Source organism: Pongo pygmaeus, chromosome 1 (genome assembly GCF_028885625.2).
Source record: "Pongo pygmaeus isolate AG05252 chromosome 1, NHGRI_mPonPyg2-v2.0_pri, whole genome shotgun sequence".
In the NCBI taxonomy this organism is placed as follows: Eukaryota; Metazoa; Chordata; class Mammalia; order Primates; family Hominidae; genus Pongo; species Pongo pygmaeus.
Genome location: NC_072373.2, coordinates 204,548,017 through 204,573,121, shown reverse-complemented (window position 1 = coordinate 204,573,121; position 25,105 = coordinate 204,548,017). Strand labels below are relative to the sequence as shown.

Genomic DNA, 25,105 nt, shown 5'->3' with positions numbered 1-25,105 from the left:
TTTGCATGCCTGTCAGTGAGTATGGCCATCCCATGCGCCTGCCTGTGTTGGAGCACAATGGCTAAGTACGAGTGTGTCATGGGAGGTGGGTACCCAGCTGCAGTTCTGCTAGTTTGGGGGCATGGGTCTAGAGGCTAAATGGCTTTGTGTGGTGTTGAAGTGTCCCCACAAGTTGGTGGGTCTGTGCCTGTGCACAGGTATCTGCTGGCTGCACACGTATACAGTGAGGCTCTGCTGTCCCAGCTGAGAATATAAACCCAGCTGGGGCCAGCTCCTTCCCCCCACTGCATCCCTCCCTTCACAGGATCCACTTAGCCCTTCTTGGGAGAAAGAGGAACCTAGAAGACAAAGACCCAGCAGCCAGGCCCGCCAGCTGGGGCTCGAGTTACCAAGGGGCGGGTCGGCACCGCCCCCTCCCTGGCCCAGCTGGTCCCAGGCCTTTCCTATGTGCCTGGCGAGATGGCCCACCCGAGAGCCTGGCGGAGCAGCGGGTTGAGGGGGCGGGCACTTTATTGGGGGCTGGGACTGGGGCCGGGACCGGGACAGGGACCAGGACTGAATTTCGGGCTGGACTTCGGGGCTCGGCGTGCCCGCAGCAGCAGTGCTGCTTTGGGCACCAGGCCTGCAGCCTGCAGCGTGAGTGCATCATCCTGGTAGAGGGTGGGTGGGAATGTGCTGAAGATCTCAAAGGCGGAGGCATCCATGGCCCTGGGGACCAGGCAGAGCAGATCAGGCTGGGCAGTGGGGCCAGAGCCCCTCTGTGGCCCCAGCCCTGCCCTGCGCCCACCTGGCCTGCGCTAGCAGAGCTCGCACGTCCCCAATGGTGTTGTCAGGCTGCATCATCAGTAGGAAGGCCTGTTCCCCATTCTCAGACTTGATGCGCAGCATGGAGAGCGGGGGTGCCGGCGTGTTGGGCGACTCCTGGCTCCTGCACAGCCCAGAGGCCATCAGCGCTCAGTGACCCAACGCCCCCAGGCCCTCACCTCCTCGTCCCGCCCTCACCTCTCTCGTTCAGCGGCCAAGGTGGGCGTCTCCACCACAATCTCCTGGATCCGGGCAGACAATGGGCAGCAGTTCTGGAAGGTATCAATGGAGGGTGGACAGAGCCCTAGGCCCCATTTGAGTCATCCCCGCAAACCTTAGAGGGACACATCCTTGACCAGGGACAGATGAGACCAGTGAGCAAAGCGGGAGGGGGTGTTCTGTATAAACCAAGGCCAGAGGAGAGACAATGGAAGGGGAAGAAGGTTCTGGGAGGCAGCCCCATGGTTCCCCCCAGGTAATGGAGACAGAACCCCACACAGACGATGATCAGGCTGGAAGCCCACCCCAGCCTGGGGTCAGGGAAGGCTTCCCTCGGAAAATGACAACTGAGCTGTGACTGAAGGATGAGTGGGAGTCCTTAGAAATGGAATGGATGCAGGGATATTCCAGACAGCATCAACAAAGATCCTAGGGTCAGGGAAAGCTTCCTAGAGGTGGCGACACATTTGGGCAACTGCCAGCATTATGTGTGGCTGAAGCTGGGGCTCAATTGGACTGGAAGGAAAAGGTTGGTGTGAGGAGGGGCCTGGCAATATAGGACGGGCCTTGAGTGCAAGCATAAGGAACCTGGCTTTATCTCAAGAACCACTGGAACATTTCAACAGGGAAGGCAGCCTGGAGGGTGGTCAGCAGGGGCAGGAGTGGCAGTGGGAGGCAGCTGTCTGGGAGAGACACTCTGGACCCTAGACTAGGGTGGTGGGTGGCTGGAATGCGGAGAAGGGATGCATCTGGGAGAAGTTCTGGGGGTGGACAGACCAGACAGGACTTAGCAAGGTGTGGGTGAGGGAGGCAGAGGAGGCCTGAGAAACTAAGGTTTGGTGCCTTTCACAAGTGGACACCTAGGAGGAGAAGCAGAATAGGGAGCGAGGAGACAGAATGATGAGGGCCAAGGAGAGTCTGAGGCAGCCACGAAGGGAGTACCCAGTACTGAGTTGGATATTTTGGCCTAGACCTTGATGGGGTGGCCTGGGCCTTGGGCTCACCCCTGGCCTGGACTCTGACTTTAGCCCTCTTACAGCCAACCCACCTGCTTTCTGGGGCCCAGCCAGTGCCCTCACCAGCCTCACAGTTTCCAGGAGACAGTGGAGCAACAGCTCTGAGGGACTCATCAGGTGCCTCAAGCTTGAGCCTCCAGACAAGACACTGTTCTGGCAGGCTGGACCAGGGCTGGTGCTAAAGTTCCCCCAAGAGGGCTGGGGGAGTTAGCGTTGGCCTCACCTGCAAGGTGTCCCTGATGGGGCCCCGGATGTCAACCACCTCGCCTTGCCGGATCACAAACTTGGGGAGCCTGTTCAGAAATTTCTCAGCAGTCATCCTGGAGCCTGCAGGGAAAGCATTGGGAACTGGGGCCCAGGAAGGACTGAGTGGTGGTGGAGCCCCCCTGGAGTTTGTTCTGCAATCCCCCGGCCCCCTGGCTCAGCCTGGGGGCCAAACTCACCTGGGTGCTCCTCTACCCTGTCCAAGGCCTTGTGCATCCGCTGCCTGCCCACCACACGGCCCTCGCCTGGGAAGGGGTCCAGCCCATCCTCCAGGTAGACCTGATTGCGCAAGTCACTCACCTGGCAAGAAAGAAGGGCGACGGCAGCAGGCCCAGCTCTTCAGCCCTTGGCCCCACTTTCATCCCTATTTGCCTAAACACAGGCCAAGGGTATGGTCTAATGCAACCCCCGTTTTACATATGAGGAAACACAGGCCTCATAGTTCATACTGCTGTCATCTCCCTCGGCCCTGCTGCTCCTGTAAGCACCCCATCCACGCCAGCTGAAGCTGCAGTACTGACACCCTCCTTGGAGACCCCCCTCTCAGGAGCCTACCGTGAAGGCAGAGTGTGAGGGGGTCAGAAGAGGACAAAGCCCCTGCTTTTTTCCAGTCTGCAGCACAAACCGCATCATCATACACGGAACCTCACTTGCCTCATCAAGGCATAGCTCCGAGGCCCCCATTGTGGCACGAATGCCTTAAACACCCCCCGTCATGACTCATGCTGTTTCCTGAGCCCTGGTGACACATGCTCCCTCCCTGACACGCCCTCAGTGCGGCACTAACCCACCACCTTCTGGAACACGAAACCTCATGGGCTCCGGTGGTGGCACCTACCCATGGGGCCAGTTCTACCTTATGTCCTTGAGTTCCAACATCTGTCCCCTCTGCTTTGCATTTGTGGCTCACAGCACTGCCTCCCACCCTACCCAGATAGCTTCAGGAGACTTGGGGGATAGCTGGGCCACTTCTGCAGGGACCCCAGGTTGTCAAGGTGTCCTGAAAGCTGGGGAGGACTAGAAGGCAGTGGCCCCACAGCCGAGGCTGTCTCCAGGGTGCCAGGAGAGGGCGCTGCCTGCTGCTGTTTCGGGCCTCTCTGCTCCCTTCCCAGCCTGGCTTCCAGACTTATCCTCCTAGAGGGCATCAGACTGGGGTCCCCCAGGGAGTGCAGTGGCTCCCCCTCAGAATGGGAGGTGCCTGGGGAAGCTGTGTATCCCCACTCCCTTCAAAATCCCCAGAGGTGTAGTTTGAGGAGCAGCTCATCACCTTAAAGGGGACCCCGTTGGGGTACAGTCGCTGGAGCTCTGAGGGAAAGAAGCCATCCAATATGTCTCGGAGACAGCGCTGCAAGGGGAGAGGAAAAGTGAGGGGGTGGCCTGGGCCTTGGGCCCACCCTGCCCTGCCACTGGTCTGGATGGCAGGCCCTAGATCCAGGGTCACCCAGTGCCACACTCTGGAAACATTCAGAGTTCCAGGCCTTGGGAGAGGGGCCTCTGCAAGTTGTGTGTGGGCCTGGGTGCCCCATGGAGGGCAGGCTGGGCCTGGGGTGAGCTGGCTCCATCATCCCCAACTAACAGTGGGCAGCAGGGGCACTAGAACACCACCCCCCCAACACCGCTCCTACCTGTGTGGAGGGATCGTAGAAGGGCTGGAAGGGCCCGTCGAACATCATGATGCCATTCCGGTAGAGCTTCAGCGGGATGGGCTCGAGGGTACGCAGCCGTGCCCCGCCGGGCACTGGTGTCACCTGGGTGTCACCCTCTACCACCAGCTCACTAAGATCCTGCAGGCTGGCCAGCAGCCTGTCAAAGTCCACCTCAGGGGGCGCCAATGAGTCCCCTGGCAAAGAGGACAGACACCTATGAGCCGCCTCTCAGCTGTCGTGTCCCTAGCAGCCCTAGCCTCTGTGGCTCCCTCCCAAGCTGGGCAGTGGTCTGTCTCCTTAACTGACTGCCTGGGGAAAAGGAAAGACAACGCTAGATAATAACAGCAGCTGTTAGGACAACGCTAGATAATAACAGCAGCTGTCTTTTATTGAGCACTTATTTTGTGCTAGGGGTTTACTATCCATATTCCATTCCCACTTCTTACCAAGCCTATCTATAAAGGCTACAATCACCTCCATTTTTTCAGATGAGGAAACTGAGGGTTAGAGAAAGTTACATGGCTTGTGAGGAACACAGCAGTAAGCAGCAGAAGCAGGATCTGATCCCAGATCTGTGCCAGGCACTGGGTTGGCAACTGAAAAGCACATGGCAGAGCTCCCAGCTCTGGATCAAGGCCTTCTGGGTTCAAATCCCAGCTCCTCCCTTCTATCTGTGTGACCATAGGTCATTTAATGCTTGTGCTGCAGCATTCTCTTCTAGAATGGATGACAGTAGTATCTGCCTCCTAGGATGGCTGTAAGACTACAAGAAGTGACCACGTAAGAGCCAGTTTGGAACACGCACCCTGTCCATGTTTGCTACTGTGCCCACCTCCACCTTGCACACATGGTCCTTACACCAACCCTGAGGCTTAAGGCAGGGGTAATTATTTTTATTTATTTGAGATGGAGTTTCACTCTTGTCCAGGCTGGAGTGCAATGGCACAATCTTGGATCACCGCAACCTTGCCTCCTGGGTTCAAGCGATTCTCCTATCTCAGCCTCCCGAGTAGCTGGGATTACAGGTGCGTGCCACCACACCCGGCTAATTTTTGTATTTTTAGTAGAGATGGGGTTTCATCATATTGGTCAGGGCTGGTCTTGAACTCCTGACCTCAGGTGATCCGCCCGCCTTGGCCTCCCAAAGTGCTGGGATTACAGGTGTGAGCCACCACGCCAGGCTGAGGCAGGGGTTATTTAGTTCCATTTTACACATGAGGAAACAGGCCCACAGAGATGAAAAATGACTCGTCCCAGCCACTTGGTGAGAGGAGGAACTGGGAAGGGAGCCGGGGCTGACTCTCAAGTCTGTTTCCCCCACCCATCTGCACCATCAGGAGAGGGAGGTCAGAAGAGGGACAGATGGCTCTTAGGGAAGATGTAGGGACAGCTGCTGGCCAGAACAGATATGGGACAGACCTTAGGTTGTACAACTATTTCTGGGTCACAGACCCCTTTGAGAAGCTGACAAAGCTCTGGCCTCCTCTTCTGAAAAATGTGTGGCGCATACATCTGTGCACTGGCTTCCGGGGAGAGTAGGGAGTGGTGGGGACAGCCGTGACGGATAACACAGCAGAAAGGTGGAGGGCAGGTAGATGCTGGCTGGGTGCAGACCAGGGGCCTGTTCTGTCATCTTTGATGGGACCTGGCCCCCAAGTAAGTCATCTGTTCGGGTGTGCCCTACAACACACCAGTAACTTTTGGGGCCTCGGAGAGGCTGTTTTTCAACAGGACAAGCAGGCTGCGGCAGGATGTGGGTCAGGGCTCTGGGGACCTAATTCCTTTCCTCTCAGTGGTGCAGTGGCTGTACCAGGGAGGTAGAGATGTGTTTCCTGTTGCTTTTGCAGCAGGTGAAATGGTAGGCCCCAGCTGGCCTTCTCCTCTCCCTTACACTTCCTACCATTGAAGGGGCTATACCTGCCCCCACCCCCTCCAGGGGTTCCCCCCATAGTCCCTGAGATTCCCAGGAAAAACTCGCCTAACAGAATGATACCAAGACACTATTTTAACAACTACCTTAAAAACAAATAGGCAAACCTAAAAACAATAGCAGAATAGATCATCTCATATAATGCCTGCCTCAACCCTCTTTTTTTTTTTTTTTTTTTCCGAGAAAGGGTCTCCCTCTGTCACCCAAGCTGGAGTATAGCGTCACAGTCATGACACTGCAACCGTGACCTCCCGGGTTCAACTGATCCTCCCACCTCAGCCTCCCAAGTAGCTGGGACCACAGGCAGGCAGGCATCACCACACCCTGCTAATTAATTTAAAAAAAAAAAATGTAGAGACGGGGTCTCGCTGTGTTACCAGGGCTCCGTCTTCTTTATAGATGGGGAAAGTGAGGCCCAGAAAGGTCAGATGACATGGCCTGATCAGACCAGACAGAGCCAGAAGAGCATCAAATACACCAACTCCTAATTCAATGCTCCTGCCACCTCCCAGGGCCAGGGGTTCTTCAGGCTGATGAACATGGGTGGTTGACAGGGGATGGGGTGAGAGCAGGGAGGATGCCAAGAAATGACGAAAGGGAAGAGAGAAGCTTGCCAAGAAAATGGCCCTGGCTTAAAGAAGTAAAAGCAGGTGGCCCAGGCAGATGCTGGATATGATAGGGTGGAGGTGAGACCAGGGGCCAGGAAGAAGGAATCACAGCTCTGGGCAAACCCGCACTGAGAGAATGAGATAGGAAGAGCTACCACAGCAGGGCCTTGTGAAGCCAGTGAGCCCCCACCACCCCACAAGGGCTCAACTGAGGCCTGACCCGTGGATGGAGAGAGGTGCAGTTGGGGAGTCACACAGCGGGAGGAAGGTCAGAGGGCAAGTCCCAGGTCTGCCCTGAGCTAGCAGCAGAACTCAAATGGAAAGGCACTTCCTCTTTGAGCCACAGCCGTCCTTTCTGTGCAATGGGGAGATGATAAGAACCCTGTACTGCCTGCAAGATCCAGCTGGTGAACCTGTCTGTAAATGACAGCCCTGTGCCAAGTGCCAGGAGACAGACATCACCATTTCTGTTTTACAGATAAGGAAATTGGGCCTTGTGAGCTGTCATGCCCCAGATCATGCAGCTTGCAGGGCCCAAGTGACTCAGCCTCAGTGCTCAGTGATCACGTAGGCTGCCTCTCAATATTGGTTCTTGGGAGGCTGCTTACTGGGGTCCCTTTTCCAGGGAGAGTGGCAATGCTGGGAGATCACCTCTGAGGCCTCATCCAACTTTGAAAGCCCACGAGCGTATTAAAATGAGGAGAAGGGAGGTCAAGTTCAAGCTCTTTGTCCCAACTCCCAAGACCCTTACTTAGCACCCAGCCTCCCCAACCTCCCCTCAACATGCCCCTCGCCTTGCGCTCTGGTGGGCACTGCAGGGCACTTCCGAGCTCTGTAACCCTGGGCCTCTATGGGCCTCAGCTTCCTCTTCTGTACGATGAGGACAATAAAAGTTCCCCCACTTCACAGGGCTGCTGTGAGGCTTGGAGGAAGCGTTTGGCAGATGGTGGCTGTTGTTGTCCCTAGCACCGCCTACTCATCGCTGGGCTCAAGCTGTGCCCACTCACCCCCACCTCCTCCAAGAAGCCTTGCTAGGAGCCCCCTCAACCTGCCTTGAGGCTGCATGCCTGGAGCCCTTGCGCCCACACCCTTGGCCCTCGTCACAGGCTGCTGCTTTCTGCTTGCTTGTTTGCCTTCCAGCCATGCTGGGTATCCCTTGAGCTCAGGAGCATTGAGCCCTGGGCCTGGCCCAGAGTGGCTGGGCCACTAGAAGCAGGGTTGGATCCTGCTGTCTAGCAATGTCTGAGCACCCGTGCTCTGCTAGGCCCTGCCCATCATGGCGATGCCCACGTCCAGGGTCCTGCCATCCTCAGGCTCAGACTCAAGTGAAGAAGACAGGGCGGCAAACGGCGACAATGGCATGTGTAAGTATCACTGTGGGGGCTGTGGAGCCCAGAAGAGGGCCAGACCCTACCATGCTCAGTGGAGAGGTGGCAGCCCCTCACTGCGCAGTGCCCACGGCACCCCGGCAGCTCACGCGGTGCCGCCCTCCGTGTGCCTGGCCTTGACCCTCAGGCAAAGACGGCTGCAACAGGAAGTGGAACCACTATTACCACACACCGGCAAGCTGGGCCCCGCTCTGGGGACTTTACTGCAGTCACTCTGCTCCTCAGAGGAGCCAGTGCAGGAAAGGAGGCCCTGCAGGTCTGGTCCCCGCCAGAGCACTCAACCAGCCTGTGGCCTGGCAGGATCTGAACTCAGGCCTGCCGGGTCCCACCTGCAGCTCTCTCTGGCCCCTGCCATTGAGCTACACACCACCCTGTCCCCACCTCATCATGTGCAGATGACTGTCCCAATGTGCTCTGATCATCCAAGCCTGGGCATGCAGGCATCACAGCCAATCACATACAGCTACACACACCCTTGCCCATGTGCCAAGCACTGGGACATGCATGACAACAGCTAGGTGACAGTGGCTGTCACAGTTTATTACCACATCCACTCAGTGGCCCCAGGAGCCCATCAGCATGACTGAGAAGGAAATGAATTCAGAGGGGGTCAGCGATCTGCGATGTGGGGTCTGACCCGACCTGAACCCTGCCTCAGCCAGAGCTTTTAGCCCCTTCCCTCAAGCAGAGCCCTCCCCACAGAGCAGCACAGCCCACACAGGGCAGTCAAGAGTTTGATGGCGGAGGTTGGATTTGCCCTGAGCTTCAGAGGAGAGGGAAGCGGGCAAGGCGCTCTGTGGGGACAGAGCAGGAGCAAAGGCTGGAGGCAGAAGTGCAGGTGGGGAGGGGTCAAGCCGGGTGGCTCTCGGGATTGAAGGGCAGGCCCAGGGGCAAGTCACGCAGGCTGCGGAGTCAGGGGGTCTCCAACCCAGACTCAGGAGTGTGAGGCTTGAGAGGAAGGAGGGAGGCGTGCGGGGTGCTGGCAGGGAGAGGTGGAGCCACGGAGGGAGGCAGGGACTGACTTGGGTAGGGGAAGTGGGGATTTCAGAGGGAGATGGGAGGGTGAGGATTCTCAGGGGAACAGGGAAGTAGTGAGGAGTGAGGAGCTCAGAGATGCAGAGGGTCGGGGGGGAGTGAGAACCTCAGAGCTGACCAGAGCTCTCAGCCCCGAGGCCCAACACCTGGCCCCAGTGGCGTGTGACCAGAGCAGGACTGTCCCTTTCATGTCTCCACGGACCCTGAAGCACCTGGCACAGCATCCTCTGTGATGCTGGCAGAGACAGGGGGAGAGTGTGCGATCCAGCCTGAGGCCAAGCCCCTTCATGGCCCCACCGGCCCTCCTCCCTAGGAGTCCCAGGCTCCAGAAAGTTTGATCACCCCCCTGGCTCGGCACAGATGGCCCCGGCTCATCCTCCACGGGCCTCCACCCCAGCGCCTGTGGGAGCCTCTCCAACAGAGGGAGAGCAGAGCAATCAGCTGAATGTCAGGCCAGGGGGCGCCAGGCTGTGAGCCTGAGGCCCCCGGGCAGGAGCAGGTTGGCACCTGGGGAGAGAGGAACAGGGACGCAGGAGAGAGAGATGTCCCAGGAACAGAAGCTGCTAGCAATGAAAAATATGTCATTCATCTGGCAGAAAGAGCTGAATCAAGGCCGCCCCCCATGCTGAAAAAATCAAAAAACAAAAGAAGGAAGAGAACGCACGGAGGGACCACATATATGGCCAGGGCCTCCAAGATGGAGGGCAGGGTTTTTCACAAGTCAAAGTGACTTGAGGCACTCAGAGCACAAACAACCAAACAGGGCAGAGTAGGAATCCACAGAGCCAGGTCCAGAAACCAGCCATCTGGAAAGGAGCAAGGAGGTCCCTCCTGGCCAGGAGGAAGGCTGCCCTGCAACAAGATGGCAAGCCTACCTGAAGCCTGAGCCCAGCCTGCCATGGCAGGGCCCAGGGTGCGGCACTTGTGGGCCTCTGGCCTAGATCCAGGATACACATTCTTAGAGCATCTGCAGCCACCCGATAGGGCCTCACCTCTCACTCATGTCAGGGGTCCCTCGAGAACTCTCCCCACGACACCCACCCTGGGTTCAGTTAGAGCTTTGGAGTTGGCATGCCTGGGCCTACAGTGCCCTGGGCAGCAGGGACACGCTCCCCTTACTAGCATCATAGGGGCTGCACAGGCCCCAGCTTTGCTGTGTCCCAAGTGGACTCAGCATCTTTCCCACAGCTGTGCTCCCTCAGGTTATCCCTGACTCCCCCGGTCCTCTCCCTCATGTAAAGACACCAAGGCCACGGATTCTACCTAAATCTCTCTGCCCGTCCCTTCTCACCATCCCCACCCTCAAGCTGGGCATCATCTCATCTTCTGCCTCGGTGACCAACTGCCTTACAGTGGGCTGCCAGCCTTAAGTCTTGCCCCTCTTCCCTCAATGATGAGTCCACAGACTCCTTAAGTGCCTCCCTTTACCCATCTGTGAAATGGAGTAACTCCTGGCCCCTGTCAAGGCTGTGAAGATGCTAACAGGGCACAGTGGCTCACAACTGTAATCCCAGCACTTTGGGAGGCTGAGGCAGGAGGATCACTGGCATCCAGGAGTTCAAGACCAGCCTTGGCAACGTAGCGAGACCTCGTCTCTACAAAAAACAAAGAAAATCAGCTGGGTGTGGTGGCACGTGCCTGCTGTCCCAGCTACTCAGACAGCTGAGGTGGGAGGATCGCTTCAGCCCAGGAGGTTGAGGCTGCAGTGAGCCATGATTGTGCCACTGCACTCAGCCCAGGCAAAAGTGAGACCCTGCCTCAAAAAATAAAAAGAAAAATAAAGAAAAAAGAAAATGCTTTGAAAGCTGCAAATGGCTGGGCGCGGTGGCTCACGCCTGTAATCCCAGCACTTTGGGATGCCGAGGCGGGAAGATCACGAGGTCAGGAGTTTGAGACCAGCCTGACCAACATGGCAAAACGCTGTCTCTACTAAAAATACAAAAATTAGCCGGTATGGTGGTGGGCGCCTGTAATCCCAGCTACTCAGGAGGCTGAGGCAGGAGAATCGCTTGAACCCAGGAGGCAGAAGTTGCAGTGAGCCGAGATTGTGCCATTGCACTCTAGCCTGGGCGACAAGAGCAAGGCTCCATCTCAAAAAAAAAAAAGAAAAAAAAAAAGAAAGCTGCAAATGGCACAAAAATGGGAAGTGATGTTTTGAGAAGAAGCAGTGAGGGCATTGCACCCTGAGATCTGGGGGCATCCGGCCAGAGCCCAGGCCTAAACAGGAGGCAGGATTCTCATGTTTGGGGTCTGGGTTTTTACCTAGCAGGAAACCAAGAAGGTGTCGTCATCTTCCAAATGGGCCCCTTGGAAGCTGTGCTCCTATTCCCGTGGGACCACCCCTGCCCTCAGACCTTGGAAACAACAATGGCTGCAAGGCCAGAGCTAGGTGCTCTGCATTTAACTCATTTGCTCCTTGTAACTCCCAGGGAATAACACTCCTGTTTTGTTGGTGAAGTGAATAGAGGTCACCTGCCCAAGTCACACCTGGGATAGGAGGTGGAGTCGAGCTGAGGGCCCAGGCATGCCTGACTCTAGAGCCTGAAGAAGCATCTTTTGGGTGACAATCTCCATTCTTTGAAGAGAATGGGCCTGGTTTTCAGAAATGGCTAGTTTTATGGACCCAAATCTGTGGGTCTATAGGAGGGGACTGTGGGAGGAATCCCTCTAGATACTAGTAGTCAAGTTAAAAATAAGACATGGTAGGCCGGGCGTGGTGGCTCACGCCTGTAATCCCAGCACTTTGAGAGGCCAAGGCGGGCAGATCACGAGGTGAGGAGTTCAAGACCAGCCTGGCCAACATGGTGAAACCCCATGTCTACTAAAAATACAAAAATTAGCTGGGTGTGTTGGCACACACTTGTAATCCTAGCTACTGAGGAGGCTGAGGCAGGAGAATTGCTTGAACCCAGGAGGCAGAGGTTGCAGTGAGCCAAGATCGTGCCACTGCACTCCAGCCTGGGTGACAGAGCAAGACTCTGTCTCAAAAAAAAAAAAAAAAAAAAAAAAAAGGACATGGTAGGGGCCCACAGAACCAGGTGGATTCCAAGGGCCATAAGCAAACCTGGAGAGGGAGGCCAAGCCTGGGAATTTGGCAGCAGCTTCTAGAACAGGAGGATTGTTTTTTTTTTAAAACGGCAACAGCTTCTAGATTGGTGGCGTTTTGTAGACTATGTAACCTGAGGCAAATGAGGCCTTGCTACTACCTCTTGTATCTCTGGGCCTCTGACAGATGAGCAAGAGAGAGCAGAGGTGGGACCGCGGAGAAGTTGGCCAGCAGGTTAAGCGGTCAGTGATGGAGGCCGAGGCTGCTCCTGCATTGTCTCAGGGGCAAGTTGTGGGCTCTCAGGGCGTCTTGGGTCAGGGACCTGGGCATGAATGAGATAGGTCTCTGGGGAGCTGCTGGCCAACAGCAAATTGTCGGAGAATTCCTTTTAAAGAGGGCCTGGGGCGGACGCCCTGCTCTACCTGGCTTCCAGAACTTCTTGGCTGTCATCCAGTCCCTCTCGCCATCCTCTGAGACCGTCTTGCTCTCTGAGTCCTCCTGGTCCATGGGCTCGCCCACCCACTGCAGGCCATAGTCACCGAGGAACCGCTGTGGGAAAGAAGGGGGAGATGCAGGGGCACCATCAGCTCAGCCCCTTCCCAGGAAAGGCAGTGTCAGCCCAAAGCCCAACCTCAGTCTGCAGGTGATGGGGCCCCCCGAGCTGACCAGACAAAGGGATGAGTAGGGGGATCTTGCCATTTCCTGGCTGTGAACTTGGAAAGCCACCTCAGTCCCTAGAGCCTCAGACTCCTCCTCTAATAAAATGGAGATGACAGTTCCTGCCACATAAGCTTGTGAGGAGGGCTCAGTAAGATCACTCAGGTCAGCGCCTGGCCCATGCGAGGGCTAGGTAAGGTCAGCCTTCTTGGCTACAGGAATCATGTGGCCTGGCCCAAGTGTGAGAAGGAGGCAGGGCTGAGGGATGTGAACCATGTGCCAGCCTCCCTAGGGCTTGGCCGCATGTCCCCTCTGCCACAGGAAACTTCTGGACTGTCTACATGTCCACACCCCGACTTCTTTTCTCAAGCCACTCTAACCTGGCCACATCGCCATACCTCTCTGAAACTGCTCAAGGTGCTGCCACCACCAACCTACCCGCTGCCAAGCGCATGGGTACATTTCTGTCTTTATCTTTCACCATCTGCTAGTTTTCCTCCCATCTCCTGGGCTGTTCCTTTCCAATTTCCTTCACCGTTTCCCCTTCCTATCCAACACCAACTCGTGGGGGCCCAGCTCCATCCACACGCTCTCCCAAATATATACGACAGAACCCAAATTTGTATTTATGCAGATTTCACCTGAGCTCCAGACTCACATTTCTAACCGTCTACACTTGGATGTCTAATGGCCATGGCTCTTGCCCCCGTCAAACCTCCCCCGCGCCAGGTTTTCCTGTCTCCCGAAATGGCACCCCCTCCACCTGGGAATCCTCTGTGGCCTATTCCTCCGGGATGACCCACAAGGCCTGTGGTGTCACCTCCAATGCAGCCTGGAACCCATCCGCTGGGCTCCATCTGCTGCCACCACCCTAGTTCAAGCGACTGTCATCTTTCTCCTGGACAATCCAGGGGCGGCACCTGCCTCCCCCGTCCTCTCCTCACCCACACCACCTACCCCCACAGAGCAGGGTGGTCTTTTTGTCAGGCCACCTCTCAAACTGAAGCCTTCCAATGGCTTCCCATTTTTTCGGGACAGGATCCAGCCAGCACCACGGGCGGCTCCAATGTGATGAGGCCCTTACGACCTCTTCTCTTTTCCTGTTCTTCTCCTTCCTCCACACAGCCACCGACCACAAGCCAAGTTATGTGGCGGGAAGTGGCACCTTCCCTGTCTAAGGCCTGGATCCTCTTACCCCAATTCCCCTCCTCACTCACCAGACATCATGCCGAATGTCACCCCCGCAGGTGGTCCCCCAACTTGCCTCTGTGGTGTCACCCATTTCATCAAGTCACAGCACTCTCTGTACTTGTGTACCTGTGTACTCATTTGTTCCCCTCCCCACAGACTGGCAGCCTCATGCAGGCGGGGGATCATGTCTGTCTTGGTCATGCTCTGCCCCAGGCCTGCCCCAAGCAGATCCTCCAGATGAGGCTGTTAAATGAATGAAGTGATAACTGTGTGGCAGAGATGCATGCAAGGGCAGTCATGCCGCTGCCCCGAGGCTCTGGTGCAGCCCTCACCGCCTGTGGCCACTGCTCAGGGACAACCCCAGGTATGAACAGCTTGGAGTGGGAAGGGCTCTCAGCTGCAATTGGAGGTTTGCTGCCAAGGTTTTAAATTAGATTGAGACTTTGGAAACCAATTCTGCGTGGAGAGCGAGCGAGCCTGAATCCCAGGAAGAACTTCTGGCAGGGCCCATGCGTGCCTGGGACCCTTCTCTGTGCCTGGTGTCCCTCTAGTTCCCTTGCTGTTTGAATGGCTGTGTGAGCGGGGGAAAGGAAGGTGACTGGGGTCACTGAGTCCCCAGTGAGCAGAAGTCACAGCCAGAGGCAGCAAATTGCTTAACCAATTCAGTGCTAGGTCCTGGGTGCACGATGACAAACAGGAGGAAACTGCTCCCTCCTTCGTGGAGTTCAGAGTCCCACAAGGGAAGAGAGATGAGGCACTGAGAAAGCACGGGATGGAAAACCTGCCTAGGAGGCCCGGGGGATATGACTGAGGACAGCGGAACTGACCTGGGGGAGGTGGGGAAACATTTCAGCAGAGGGAACAGCAACAGCACGGCCCAAGGCCCTGAGGTGGGAAGCAGCTCCATGAGGTCAAAGACCCGGAGGAAGGGCCTCATGGCTGGAGATGAGAGTGGTTCAAGCTAAGATGAAGAGGCATGCGGGGGCCAGCCCGCAGGGGCCACGGCGAGGACTGTACAATTCAGTTCAGTGGGAGCCACGAGGTCTGCTAAGTAGGGGAGAGGCATGTTCAGAGGGCCCAAAAGCAGGGGTGTGCCCCAGCCCGACACCTCCCTGGCTCTTTAAAGTCTGGGCCAGTCCTGGGTAGAGAAATGCGGGGCAGGGCCCCTGGGTGGGATGTGATGAGGAGAGGCCCAGAGAGGTGGGCTCGGACCCAGCTCCCGAGGAACATGCCGTGAAGAGCTGGGGACTGCTGGCTGCCCGCATCCCCCGGGCCCCACCTCTCTCACCTCCATCTCCCTGACCTGCCGCTGCAGCTGCACGCACATCGTCTCCAGTTCCTCCTGCCGCTGCAGGGTTGCCTCGGCTTCAGGGAAAGACAGGGACAGGCTTCAGCTGCCCCAGCAAGACACTGCCAGGTCACCTCTGCCCTGAGGGTCATCTGGAGAAGCTGTTCTGGGGATCCCCCAAGAACTGCCTCTTGGCCCCCCACCTCTCTGGCCTCTCCTCTGACCTCGTGGCGGTGCCTTGATGGGCCCTAGGAGGCTGCCACTCCCCTCAGAGCCTCCCGTCCTCCACACTGCAGATGGGACTCGGTCCCATGTAGGAGGGCATGGAGTGACTCCAGCACTGTCCTGGATATGCTGCAGCCCCTCTGTGGGCTCAGCTGTCCAGACCCCACCAAGCAGTCAGCTTGATGCTCTTGATGCCAGAAGCCATTGTGAAGCTTCCAGGAGCCCTGGGCCCAGGGGAGGTGCCTGACTGGGGGCGCAGGTCAGCCCTCCAAGAGCCTCCTACCTGGATGTGGCTGGAGGGTCTGCACCAGGTCCTCCAGGGCCGCTATCTTCCGATCCTGTAGCATAAGACACAGGGTGAGCACAGGGCCTGTGGTTCCCAGAGCCCTGCCCAGACAGGAAGCTCCAGAGCTTTGCCTACGTTGGATGCTGGGGAGCAGCAAGCCCCTGCCACCCTTTGGCACAGCCACTTCTCCCGGACCTCAGATAACCCTTTGCAGTTCCTCTGAGGTAGGGAGAGGTGCGGCCCACACCTGAGGACCCCCGCATCTGAGGGTGCCGCGCTCTGCTCAGCAGTCCGCTGTGCCACCCAGTCCAGGGTCTACTGGGTCCTGCTCAGCTGAGGGGAAGACCCCCCAGCCTCTCGGCTCGGGTCACAGGGACCTAGATCAGGCCCAGGCCACACCTGGTCCTCAAACTGGGCAGGTCAGTGGGGGAGATGGTTCTAGAATCACCCGCCCTAGTCCAACTCCTGGCCTCCCCAGCCCAGTCCCTCCACCTCTCAGACCGGCCCCTGGCCCTCTCCCACCTGGAGCCCCACCTTGGACAGTATCTCATCAGTCTGGGCCTTCACCTGCTGCTCCAGGTCCCACAACTTCCTCGTCATGGAGGCCATCAGCTCCGAGTTATGCGATGCAGGGACTGCCAAGCACACAAAGTCCTTAGAGCCCAGACCTAGAGCCGAGGCTGAGTTGTGGGGGTGGAGGGAGGAGGATAGGGGTCCCAGGAATGGAAATGAAGGTCCTGAGAGCAACTCCCACTGGCATCATAGGAACTGTTCTAAACACTTCATGTAGATCAACCCCCTGTAATCCTTGAAACACACCCAGGAGGTAAATGAACTGTTTTAGGAAACTGAGACACAGAGGGATCAAGTAATTTGTCCAACATATACAAGGAAGTGGTGTAACATATGGGCCACATCACCCTGAAGCATTGCCAAAAATTTCACCCTCAATCTAATCAAACCTCCAAATCTAGTGTCCAGTTGGTAGGCAAAACGGCAGATAGAGGAGTGAGGCAAACACCCCACGGGCAAACCGCCAGACAAAGCCAGAATGCGGGGCGCTGTGGAAAACAGTAGCCAGGGCCGGGCGCGCGGTGGCTCACGCCTGTAATCCCAGCACTTTGGGAGGCCAAGGCAGGTGGATCACTTGAGGCCAGGAGTCTGAAACCAGCCTGGCCAACATGGTGAAATCATGTCTCTACTAAAAATACAAAAATCAGCCGGGCGTGGTGGCGGGTGCCTGTAATCCCAGCTACTCGAGAATCGCTTGAACCCAGGAGGCGGAGGTTGCAGTGAGCCAAGATCGCACCACTGCACTCCAGCCTGGGTAACAGAGTGAGGGACTCCGTCTCAAAAAAAAAAAAAAAAGTATGAAAACGGAAAAAAAGAGAAACCTACAGGAAGCAGCAGGCCTTTTCCTTTTCTTCCCCTAGACACTGTCCTTTCTATGTATGAAGCAGGAACCACAGCCATCATCCTACAACCACATGAGGCTGACATGTCAAGGCAGGTTCAGTGGAAAGATGGAGAAATCTGAGCCCCTGATGATGTCTTGGAGTCACTGAATTAACACCCCTGGAGCTGCCTCTTTAGGATTTCTTTGCATGTGGGATAACAAAACTTCCTTAATGTTCTTGTTGGTTGAGGAAGGGTTTTCTTTGACTTATAGTTAAATGCATCTTAATTGACAAAGAAATATTTGGGAACTGTCTACACATGGAGTGCAGGTGAGCTCACTGGGGCACAGTGGACACAGAGGAGAATCCAGGCCAGAGGAACATCACATTGAAAAGCTGAGGACCCGGATGCGGTGGCTCACACCTGTAATCCCAGCACTTTGGGAGGCCAAGGCAGGCAGATCACTTGAGACCAGAAGTTCGAGACCAGCCCGAGCAACATAGCGAAACCCTGTCTCTACTAAAAATACAAAAATTAGCCAGGCATGGTGGTGTGTGCCTGTAGTCCCAGCTACTTGAGAGGCTGAAGTGGGAGGACTGCTTGAGCCTGGCAGGTCGAGGCTGCAGTAAGTAGTGCTTTGCACCACTGCACTCCAGCCTGGGAAACAGAGCAAGGCAGTCTCAAAAAAAAAAAAAAAAAACCTGAGGCAAAAAAGGAGGTGGTGATGACAGCTAAGAGACAGAGCCTAGAAGCAGAGGGTAATGGGAGGGCAGCAGCTTGGTGCCTAAGAGCTTGGTGGAGGTCCTGAGAAGGAAGGAGCAGTGGACAATATAGGACACTTGGCCGAGAAGTAAAATAAGACAGGCAAGTCCTCATCTGTTACCTTGGTAGGGACAGATATTGGCTGGGAGTGGGAGAGGAGGGGATGACAGGGGAAAGCAGGGAAAGGACACCTGGAGCTCTTTCAAAGAGAGAATCTGGTTGCCACGGTTGCTACTGAAAGTGACCTGGCTGGGTATGGTGTCTTATGCCTGTAATCCCAGCACATTGGGAGGCTGAGGCAGGAGGACTGATTGCACCTGGGAGGCTGAGGTTGCAGTGAGCCGTGATCGCACCACTGCACTCCAGCCTGGACGACAGAGCAAAACGCTGTCTCAAAAAAAATAAAATAAAAAAGAAAGTTGAGCCCAGCTAGGGTATAGGAGATCTTGGCTTTGTGGTGAAATGGCCGCGGAACCTTAGGCCAGGCTCTTCCTGTCTCTTTTTCTACCTCAATTCCCTCCTCCAGTAAAATGGAGGGGGCCTGGTGGAGGATCATCAGGCCCTTCCCTACGGCTGGCCTCCTGATGGGCAGCCACCACGCTGAGCACCTCATGTGACAAGCGCTGGCCAGGGGCCTTCCACCGAGGAGCATCTCATTGAATCCTCCCAACACGCTGCCCTCGCTGTTCTCATGCCCATTTCACAGAGGCCTCAGAGACAGAGACATGCGAAGTTGCTTGCTCAAGATACCACAGCTAGTGAGCTAGTGGAAACTTCCAACCTTATCCCCAGCATCCCCAGATCCCACCTAGCACTCTGCACGGCTCATCCCTGCCTGCCCATGTCTCCCCTTTTCTCAGACCTGCTAAATCCCCGCTCTGGGAAGCCACCCTGATTAGCCCCATCCCACTTTAGGTGCCTCCATGAGCTCAGCATTGCCACAGCCCTCTGCCAAGCTAAGTGAACTGTCTAGGCGACTTTGGGCCTTGCCAGAGCCCTGCAGAAGCAGGAAGCTGAGCTCTACCCCAGGCTCTTCATCCCTCTCTGACCCTGAATCCTGAGCCCACTGATATCACACCTGGTAACTATAGCCACAGCCTGGCCTGGGGCTGGGGCTGGGGCTGGGCCTCCTGAGCTAAGAGTGGGGCTTGTGTGGCTTTACGCCAAGCCAGGTCCCTGCCACAATCAGCCAGGAGTGGAAGCAGCTGCCTCAGACCAAACAGGTGACAGGAAGGGCCATACCTCCCCGGGCCTTGCCCTTTCTCTGGGGCCCCCTCCTGCAGCCAGGACCCAGACCCTTCAGGCCTCTGCTCTCACCTTGCCGACTCACCGGGGCACCTATGCCACCATAGCAGGAAGGGACTGAGATCTTTTCTTCTGAGCCACGCCCATCACTCAACATGTCCACCTCATCTTCTGCAGACAGGGATGCCTAGGTCACCGCTCTGGGGCCGAGACCCAGAGGAAACTCAGGCCCTGGGCCCTCGCCAGCATGACGCGGCCTATGCACTGTGCCCCAGGGAGTTTGAGGAGAGAGAATTCACAAGGCTGGGGAGCAAGGATCCAACCAGAATGGGGCTGTTTTGGAGTTCTTCCAGTCCTGCTCCCAGGGGGACCGGCATGGCCAATGACAATGCCATGGTGGGGTGTTGGGGGGCGGGGATCCAAAGGCCTGAGCTACAAGAGTCAGGGTGGCAATGTGTGGACAGGCCTCCCGGGAGAAAAGGCTGTCATGCTGGAGGTGGCTGGAGGTGGAAGGCGGGCTGGGATCCAGACTCCTGGGCTGGGTAATCTCTTGGCCCTCACATGGTTTCTAGGTACACACTGGCCAGTCCCACAGTGGGTAAAGGGGTTCAAATGTGAGTGGCAACATCTGTGCCAAGGGTATGGGGCCTCCTAATCTGAGAGCTTCCAGGAGGGAATCCCAGCCCTCAGGGAGGACAGGGTGGGAGCTGCACATAACACGGTGGAGGCCGCTGCTCCAGCTGACAAGGGCCTTTGTTGTGTGACTTCTCTCCATCGACCCAACTGTAGGAGGTGCGAGCACATGAGAGGCCAAGAGGGCATGAGGGTGGAGCACACTTACCATCTCCGTAGATGCGGATTCCTCGCCTCCTGGGAACCCAGGCAAGAAGAAGGAAGAAATATAAGTTAGGGCCCCTGGAATGATACCAGGGATAAGGGTCTGGGCACCGGACTTCAGCCAAAGCTCAAAGAGATGCAAGCGGGGCCTCTAACTCCTGAGGACTTCCAGCCCCAAATCCCAGCACCAGCCTGGGGTGAGAAAAGGGACAGGCTTTGAGGTGTCTGACTTCGCCCAGTGGAGAAGGATGGGGAAGGGGTGAAGAGCAGAGTCTTAGGTGGGAAGACTACAAGGCTTGCAAAGCCCATGAGCTCAGCCCCAGCTCTGCTCTGCAAAGGCTGTGAGGCCCGTTGCTTAACCTCTCTGAATCTTCTAGGCCTTAGAATGACTCAAAGTGGGGCCAGGCGTGGTGGCTCACACCTAGAGTGCTGGTAATTCCAGCACTCTGGGAGGCCGAGGTGGGCAGATCACGAGGTCAGGAGATCGAGACCATCCTGGGTAACACAGTGAAACCCGTCTCTACTAAAAATACAAAAAATTAGCCAGGTGTTGTGGCACGCGCCTGTAGTCCCAGCTACTGAGGCTGAGGCAGGAGAATCGCTTGAACCCGGGAGGCACCGGTTGCAGTGAGCCAAGATCGTGCCACTGCAATCCACAGCCTGGGTGATAGAGCGGGACTTGGTCTAAAAAAAAAAAAAAAAAAAAACCACCACTCAAATTGGTATTCCGAAGAGCAAGAAGGAAGAGAGATAAAAAATGTTTTGAAAACATAAAAGTGCTAGACAGATGTAAAAGATTCCCTTTACTGAACCCCACACAGGGCCTGGCCCAGGATAGGTCCATAGACCATCTGTGTTTGCAGAATTAATCAATGAACAGCGAATGAACAGATGGGATGCCAAGCCACTCCTACAGGGCCCATACCTTACTGAAAGCACAACCCAGTTTGTGCTCAGATCCAAAGTTGGACGCCCCAGAAGAAGGTATAAAGAAAAAGACAGTGGTCAGGGAAGGCTATGTGGCCCTTCTTCGTATTCCCCGAGACACTAGGAGTCGTTGTCCCCTGGCCATGGAAGGATGGAAGAGGATACAGGGGCGGGGACAGAAAGACCCCCGAGGCTGGCTCCTTACCCAGGATTCACAGGCTCCGAGGGCAGGGGCACTTTCCGGGTCTTGCTAAGGGAGGCCAAAGGTGAGCTCATAGTTCTACGTCTAGAATCCAGCTGTCAGGAACTCCCTAGAGGAATGCAGGAAGTCAGCCCTTGGGGACAGAGGGGACAGACTCAGGGCTCCAAGCCCAGGGGATAGCCTGAAGTTTCCACTTCCCTGGCAACTCTTCCTGATGGGAAGCACTGTCTAGGCAGCAGTACCTTTTGCCTCTTCCACTGTCCCCACAGAGGTTTCTGGAAGTTTCTGTTATCTGCATGCTCTTCTGGGTATACGGCTCTCTGCTCTGAATTGAGAGACCTTTGGCCTGGTGGTGCTTGGGAAGGGACTGTGAGGGTGGGACGGGATGCAGAAATGAGTCAGAAGCCTGGAACTTTCCCAAACTTAGAGCCTGAAAATGCTACTACCCAGGAGGCTGTCCGTCCATCAGCCAGCTGGGTGACACAAAGCCCAAGTGTCTCCTTCCCTCCCACCAGAAACCAGGTGCCACTCCCAACATCTCAGAGCCAGAGAGGCCAACCCACAGGCAGGATTCAATCAAGACAGTCCATGTGGGCCAGGCTCCGTGGCTCACGCCTGTAATCCCAGCGCTTTGGGAGACTGAGGTGGGTGGATCGCCTGAGGTCAGTGGTTTGAGATCAGCCTGTCCAACATGGTGAAACCCTGTCTCTACTAAAAATACAAAAATTAGCTGGGCGTGGTGGCGTGCTCCTGTAGTCCCAGCTACTTGGGAGGCTGAGGCACGAGAATCGCTTGAACCCAGGAGGTGGGGAGGTCACAATGAGACAAGACTGCGCCATTGCACTCCAACCTGGGCAACAAGAGCGAAACTCCATCTCCAAAAAAAAAAAAAAAAGACACAGTCCATGTGACACCAAGGTTAAGATGTCAGGTTTTGCCACTCACTGGAGTAACCCATCCTCAGTTTCTTTTACTATAAAATGGGAGTAGTAATAGTACTGGCACAGGCAGGGTTCTGAGCAGATTCAGAGAGAACAGAGAAGGTCTAGCCCAGTGCGAAGCTCAAAGGAAGCACTGAAAAATGTGAGTTGGGGCTGCTGTTCTTTTTGCTGTTGCTGCCACATAGGAGGCACCCGTAAATGTTAGTTTCCTTTCCTTCCGGAAAAAGGAGTGCACCTGAGGGACATAATCGAAGGCTACTACTCTATTCAGTAAATGACCTCAGATGATCCACCCGCCTCGGCCTCCCAAAGTGCTGGGATTACAGGCATGAGCCACCGCACCCAGCCTGGACCAAATTTTTTAGGACAAATCAAAGGAAGTTCCACTTTGAAAATGTCTGGTTCTGGCCTCAACCCTACTTCTGAAGTCAGTCAGTCAGCAAGGGAATCCATGCTGCCTGGAAGCAGCCTCCAATGCCTTCACTGCAGAGTTTGAGAATCATGCCCTACCACTTCCTTGGAAGGAGCCCTCCTCAAGGATCAGGCCCAGAGTTTCTTCACCCCCACCATCCAGCCTCCCAAATCTGTCCCCACCCTGCCCCAGCCCCTGCCCTGTCTGGGCAGCCTCGCGGGTTGTATGGCCAAGGCTCCCTTCATTAGTTCCCATGTGCTACCAGAGAGATCTTAAAACATAAAGCAGGCCAGGAGCGGTGGCTCATGCTTATAATCCCAGCACTGCTCACCCACGGAAAAAAATTCAAAATTCTGGCCAGGCACGGTGGCTCACACCTGTAATCCTAGCACTTTGGGAGGCCGAGGAGGGTGGATCACCTGAGGTCAGGAGTTCAAGACCAGCCTGACCAACGTGGCGAAACCCCATCTCTACTAAAAATACAAAAATTAGCCGGGTGTGGTGGCGGGCACTGGTAATCCCAGCTACTCAGGAGGCTGAGACAGGAGAATCGCTTGAACCCAGGAGGCGGAGGTTGCAGTGAGCAGAGAATGCGCCATTGCACTCCAGCCTGGGTGACAGAGCGAGACTCCATCTCAAAAAAAAATTCATAATTCCTTGATATAGGTGACCTGGTCCCTGCTTATGTCTCCTGACCTCATCTCCCATCTTGCCGCCTCCCACACTTGAGCCACCTGAACTGCTAGCAATGCCTCAAATGCACGTGTATGCCCCCTGCCTCAACCTCAACCCCCCCACTCCCAGAATGGTCTCCCCACTCCTACCTGCACCCTTCCCTTGGGCAGCTAACTCTTTTTATTCCCCTTCAGTTTGTTTTTCACTTATATTTTAGCTTTTTATTTGAAAATTATTATAGATCCACAGGAAATTAGGAAAATAGTACAGAAAGATCCTTTGTATCCTTCACCCAGCTTCCCTCAATACTTTTTTTTGTTTTTTGAGATGGAGTCTCGCTCTGTCGCCCAGGCTGGAGTGCAATGGCGCAATCTCGGCTCACTGCAACCTCCGCCTCCCAGGTTCAAGCAATTCTCCTGCCTCAGCCTCCCAAAGTGCTAGGATTACCGGCGTGAGCCACCGCACCTGGCCCATCTCTATAATTTTCTTACTTCAAAAAAGTTACATAAATGGAATTATACAGTATGCAACCTTTTTCATAAAACAGCTTTGAGATATAATTCACATATTTCACCTTCTTACAGTGTAAATTTCTTTTTAGTATATTCACAGAGCTGTACTACCATCACAATTTTAGAACATTTTCATCAGCCTAAAAAGACCCTGTACCCTTTAGCAGTCACCCCCGACATACCCTCCAGCCCCCACCCCTTTTCCCAGGCAGCCTTAGGCAACCACAAATCTACTTTCTGTTCTATAGACTTGCCCACACTGCACATTTCATATAAACGGAATATATACTAAAAACGATTGAAATTTACACTTTAAAGGAGTGAAGTATGTAATACGTGAATTATATCTCAATAAAGCTGTCATAGGGGAAAAAAAAAAACTCCTAAACCAAATCCAACATTTTCGTCAAACTCACTTCCTCCCACTTCCCCCCTCTTAATGGGACCCCAACACCCAACCACATTTTTCTCTCCTTCCTTCCTTCTTACGCCGTCTTTCCTCTTACACTAAACCCTGCAGGTTAAACTCTTTCACATACAGCTGCCCCTTTCCATGGCTACCGTCGGCCGTCCTAGTGGGACTCTCACTGCCCATTCTGGGGGCTGTCACGTGGCCCCCAACTGACTTCCCTACTTCCAGTGTCACTCCAGTCCAGTCCGACACATTGTCTCCAGGTTAACCTTCTCCCAGAGTACAAGGGCCCCTGAGGGCAAAGGCTGCATTTCCCTGTCCGTTTGGGGGGACTCCTGAGGGCAGGGGCATGTCTCTTTCTCCTTCAGATTAGGGAGCCCTGAGGATAGTCGCCTACCTCCTTCACTTTGGGGCTTCCAAGGGCAGGACTGTGACCACCCCTCAGGCCAAAAGCTCCTTAACGCAGAGTTGTCACCCACTTCAGACCTGGCTCTGAGAGCAAAGCTGTGTACCATGCCTCTACATCTTTGGGACCAAACTCAGTGCTGTGCTTGACTCACAACATTCTTCTTCACACCTCCTCAGCCTATCCGTCATCCCCAGGGCCCAGAGCTCTGGCGGGGACACGTCTGGCCCGCTGCCAGGACTCCCTAATGTCCCCAGGACGCGCTCAGGGAGCGACGTCTATCACGACCTAACCCAGCCCTGGAAGCCGTGTCGCCTCCTTCCGCCTCCACGCGTAGTCATGGTAAGCAGGGTCCCGAACCTCTCCTGTGGGAGCCGCGGAGCTCGCAGGCCCTCGGGGCTCGGGCTCCAGCCTGCGTGGGGACTCCAAGGGCAGAAAGGTCTTAAGCCAGACTCACCACGCAGGGCCACTAGCCGTCCCGCAGCGCCGCCATCTTGTTGTCACGCGGTTTCCTAGGCCACCAGGACCCGTGCACTTCTCATTGGCTAGTTTGAGGGAGGCCTGAGCAACCTGCAGACAGCGAAGGTGGATACAGTCGCCTGTGCTCGGATTCTATTGGCCCACAGAGTCGGTATTCTTCGCGGGCGAATCCCAGAATGCACCGCTCTGAGCGGGCTCCAGGTCCGGGGCGGCGGGGGGGGTCGTTCATACTCTCAGGTGCGGGAGGAAGGAGCCTGGGATTAGGTTAATGAAACTGATGGCTGCCTCAGGAC

The 25,105-nt window shown here is 55.6% G+C and overlaps 1 protein-coding gene across 19 annotated transcripts; it reads right to left on the bottom strand.

Moving 5' to 3' along the window:
* Nucleotides 1-492: 492 nt before the first annotated feature.
* On the bottom strand, nucleotides 493-25,047 carry UBXN11 (UBX domain protein 11). 19 transcript variants are annotated; one of them, XM_063658078.1, is made up of 16 exons: nucleotides 24,790-24,903; nucleotides 21,217-21,341; nucleotides 20,978-21,107; nucleotides 19,850-19,878; nucleotides 19,081-19,179; nucleotides 16,126-16,238; nucleotides 15,601-15,655; nucleotides 15,093-15,169; nucleotides 12,379-12,505; nucleotides 3,929-4,143; nucleotides 3,571-3,648; nucleotides 2,483-2,603; nucleotides 2,263-2,366; nucleotides 1,003-1,076; nucleotides 788-928; nucleotides 493-708 (listed from the first exon to the last, which is right to left on the bottom strand). In XM_063658078.1, exons 3-16 carry the CDS (start codon nucleotides 21,046-21,048, stop codon nucleotides 510-512), a joined length of 1,503 nt encoding a protein of 500 aa, XP_063514148.1. In that variant the 5' UTR covers nucleotides 21,049-21,107; nucleotides 21,217-21,341; nucleotides 24,790-24,903; the 3' UTR covers nucleotides 493-509. The 19 variants fall into 19 exon arrangements, with proteins under 19 accessions (XP_063514148.1, XP_063514139.1, XP_054355351.1 ...); XM_063658069.1 differs by having other exon boundaries at nucleotides 20,978-21,083; XM_054499376.2 differs by having other exon boundaries at nucleotides 16,138-16,238; nucleotides 24,790-24,902.
* Between the last annotated feature and the right edge of the window lie 58 nt (nucleotides 25,048-25,105).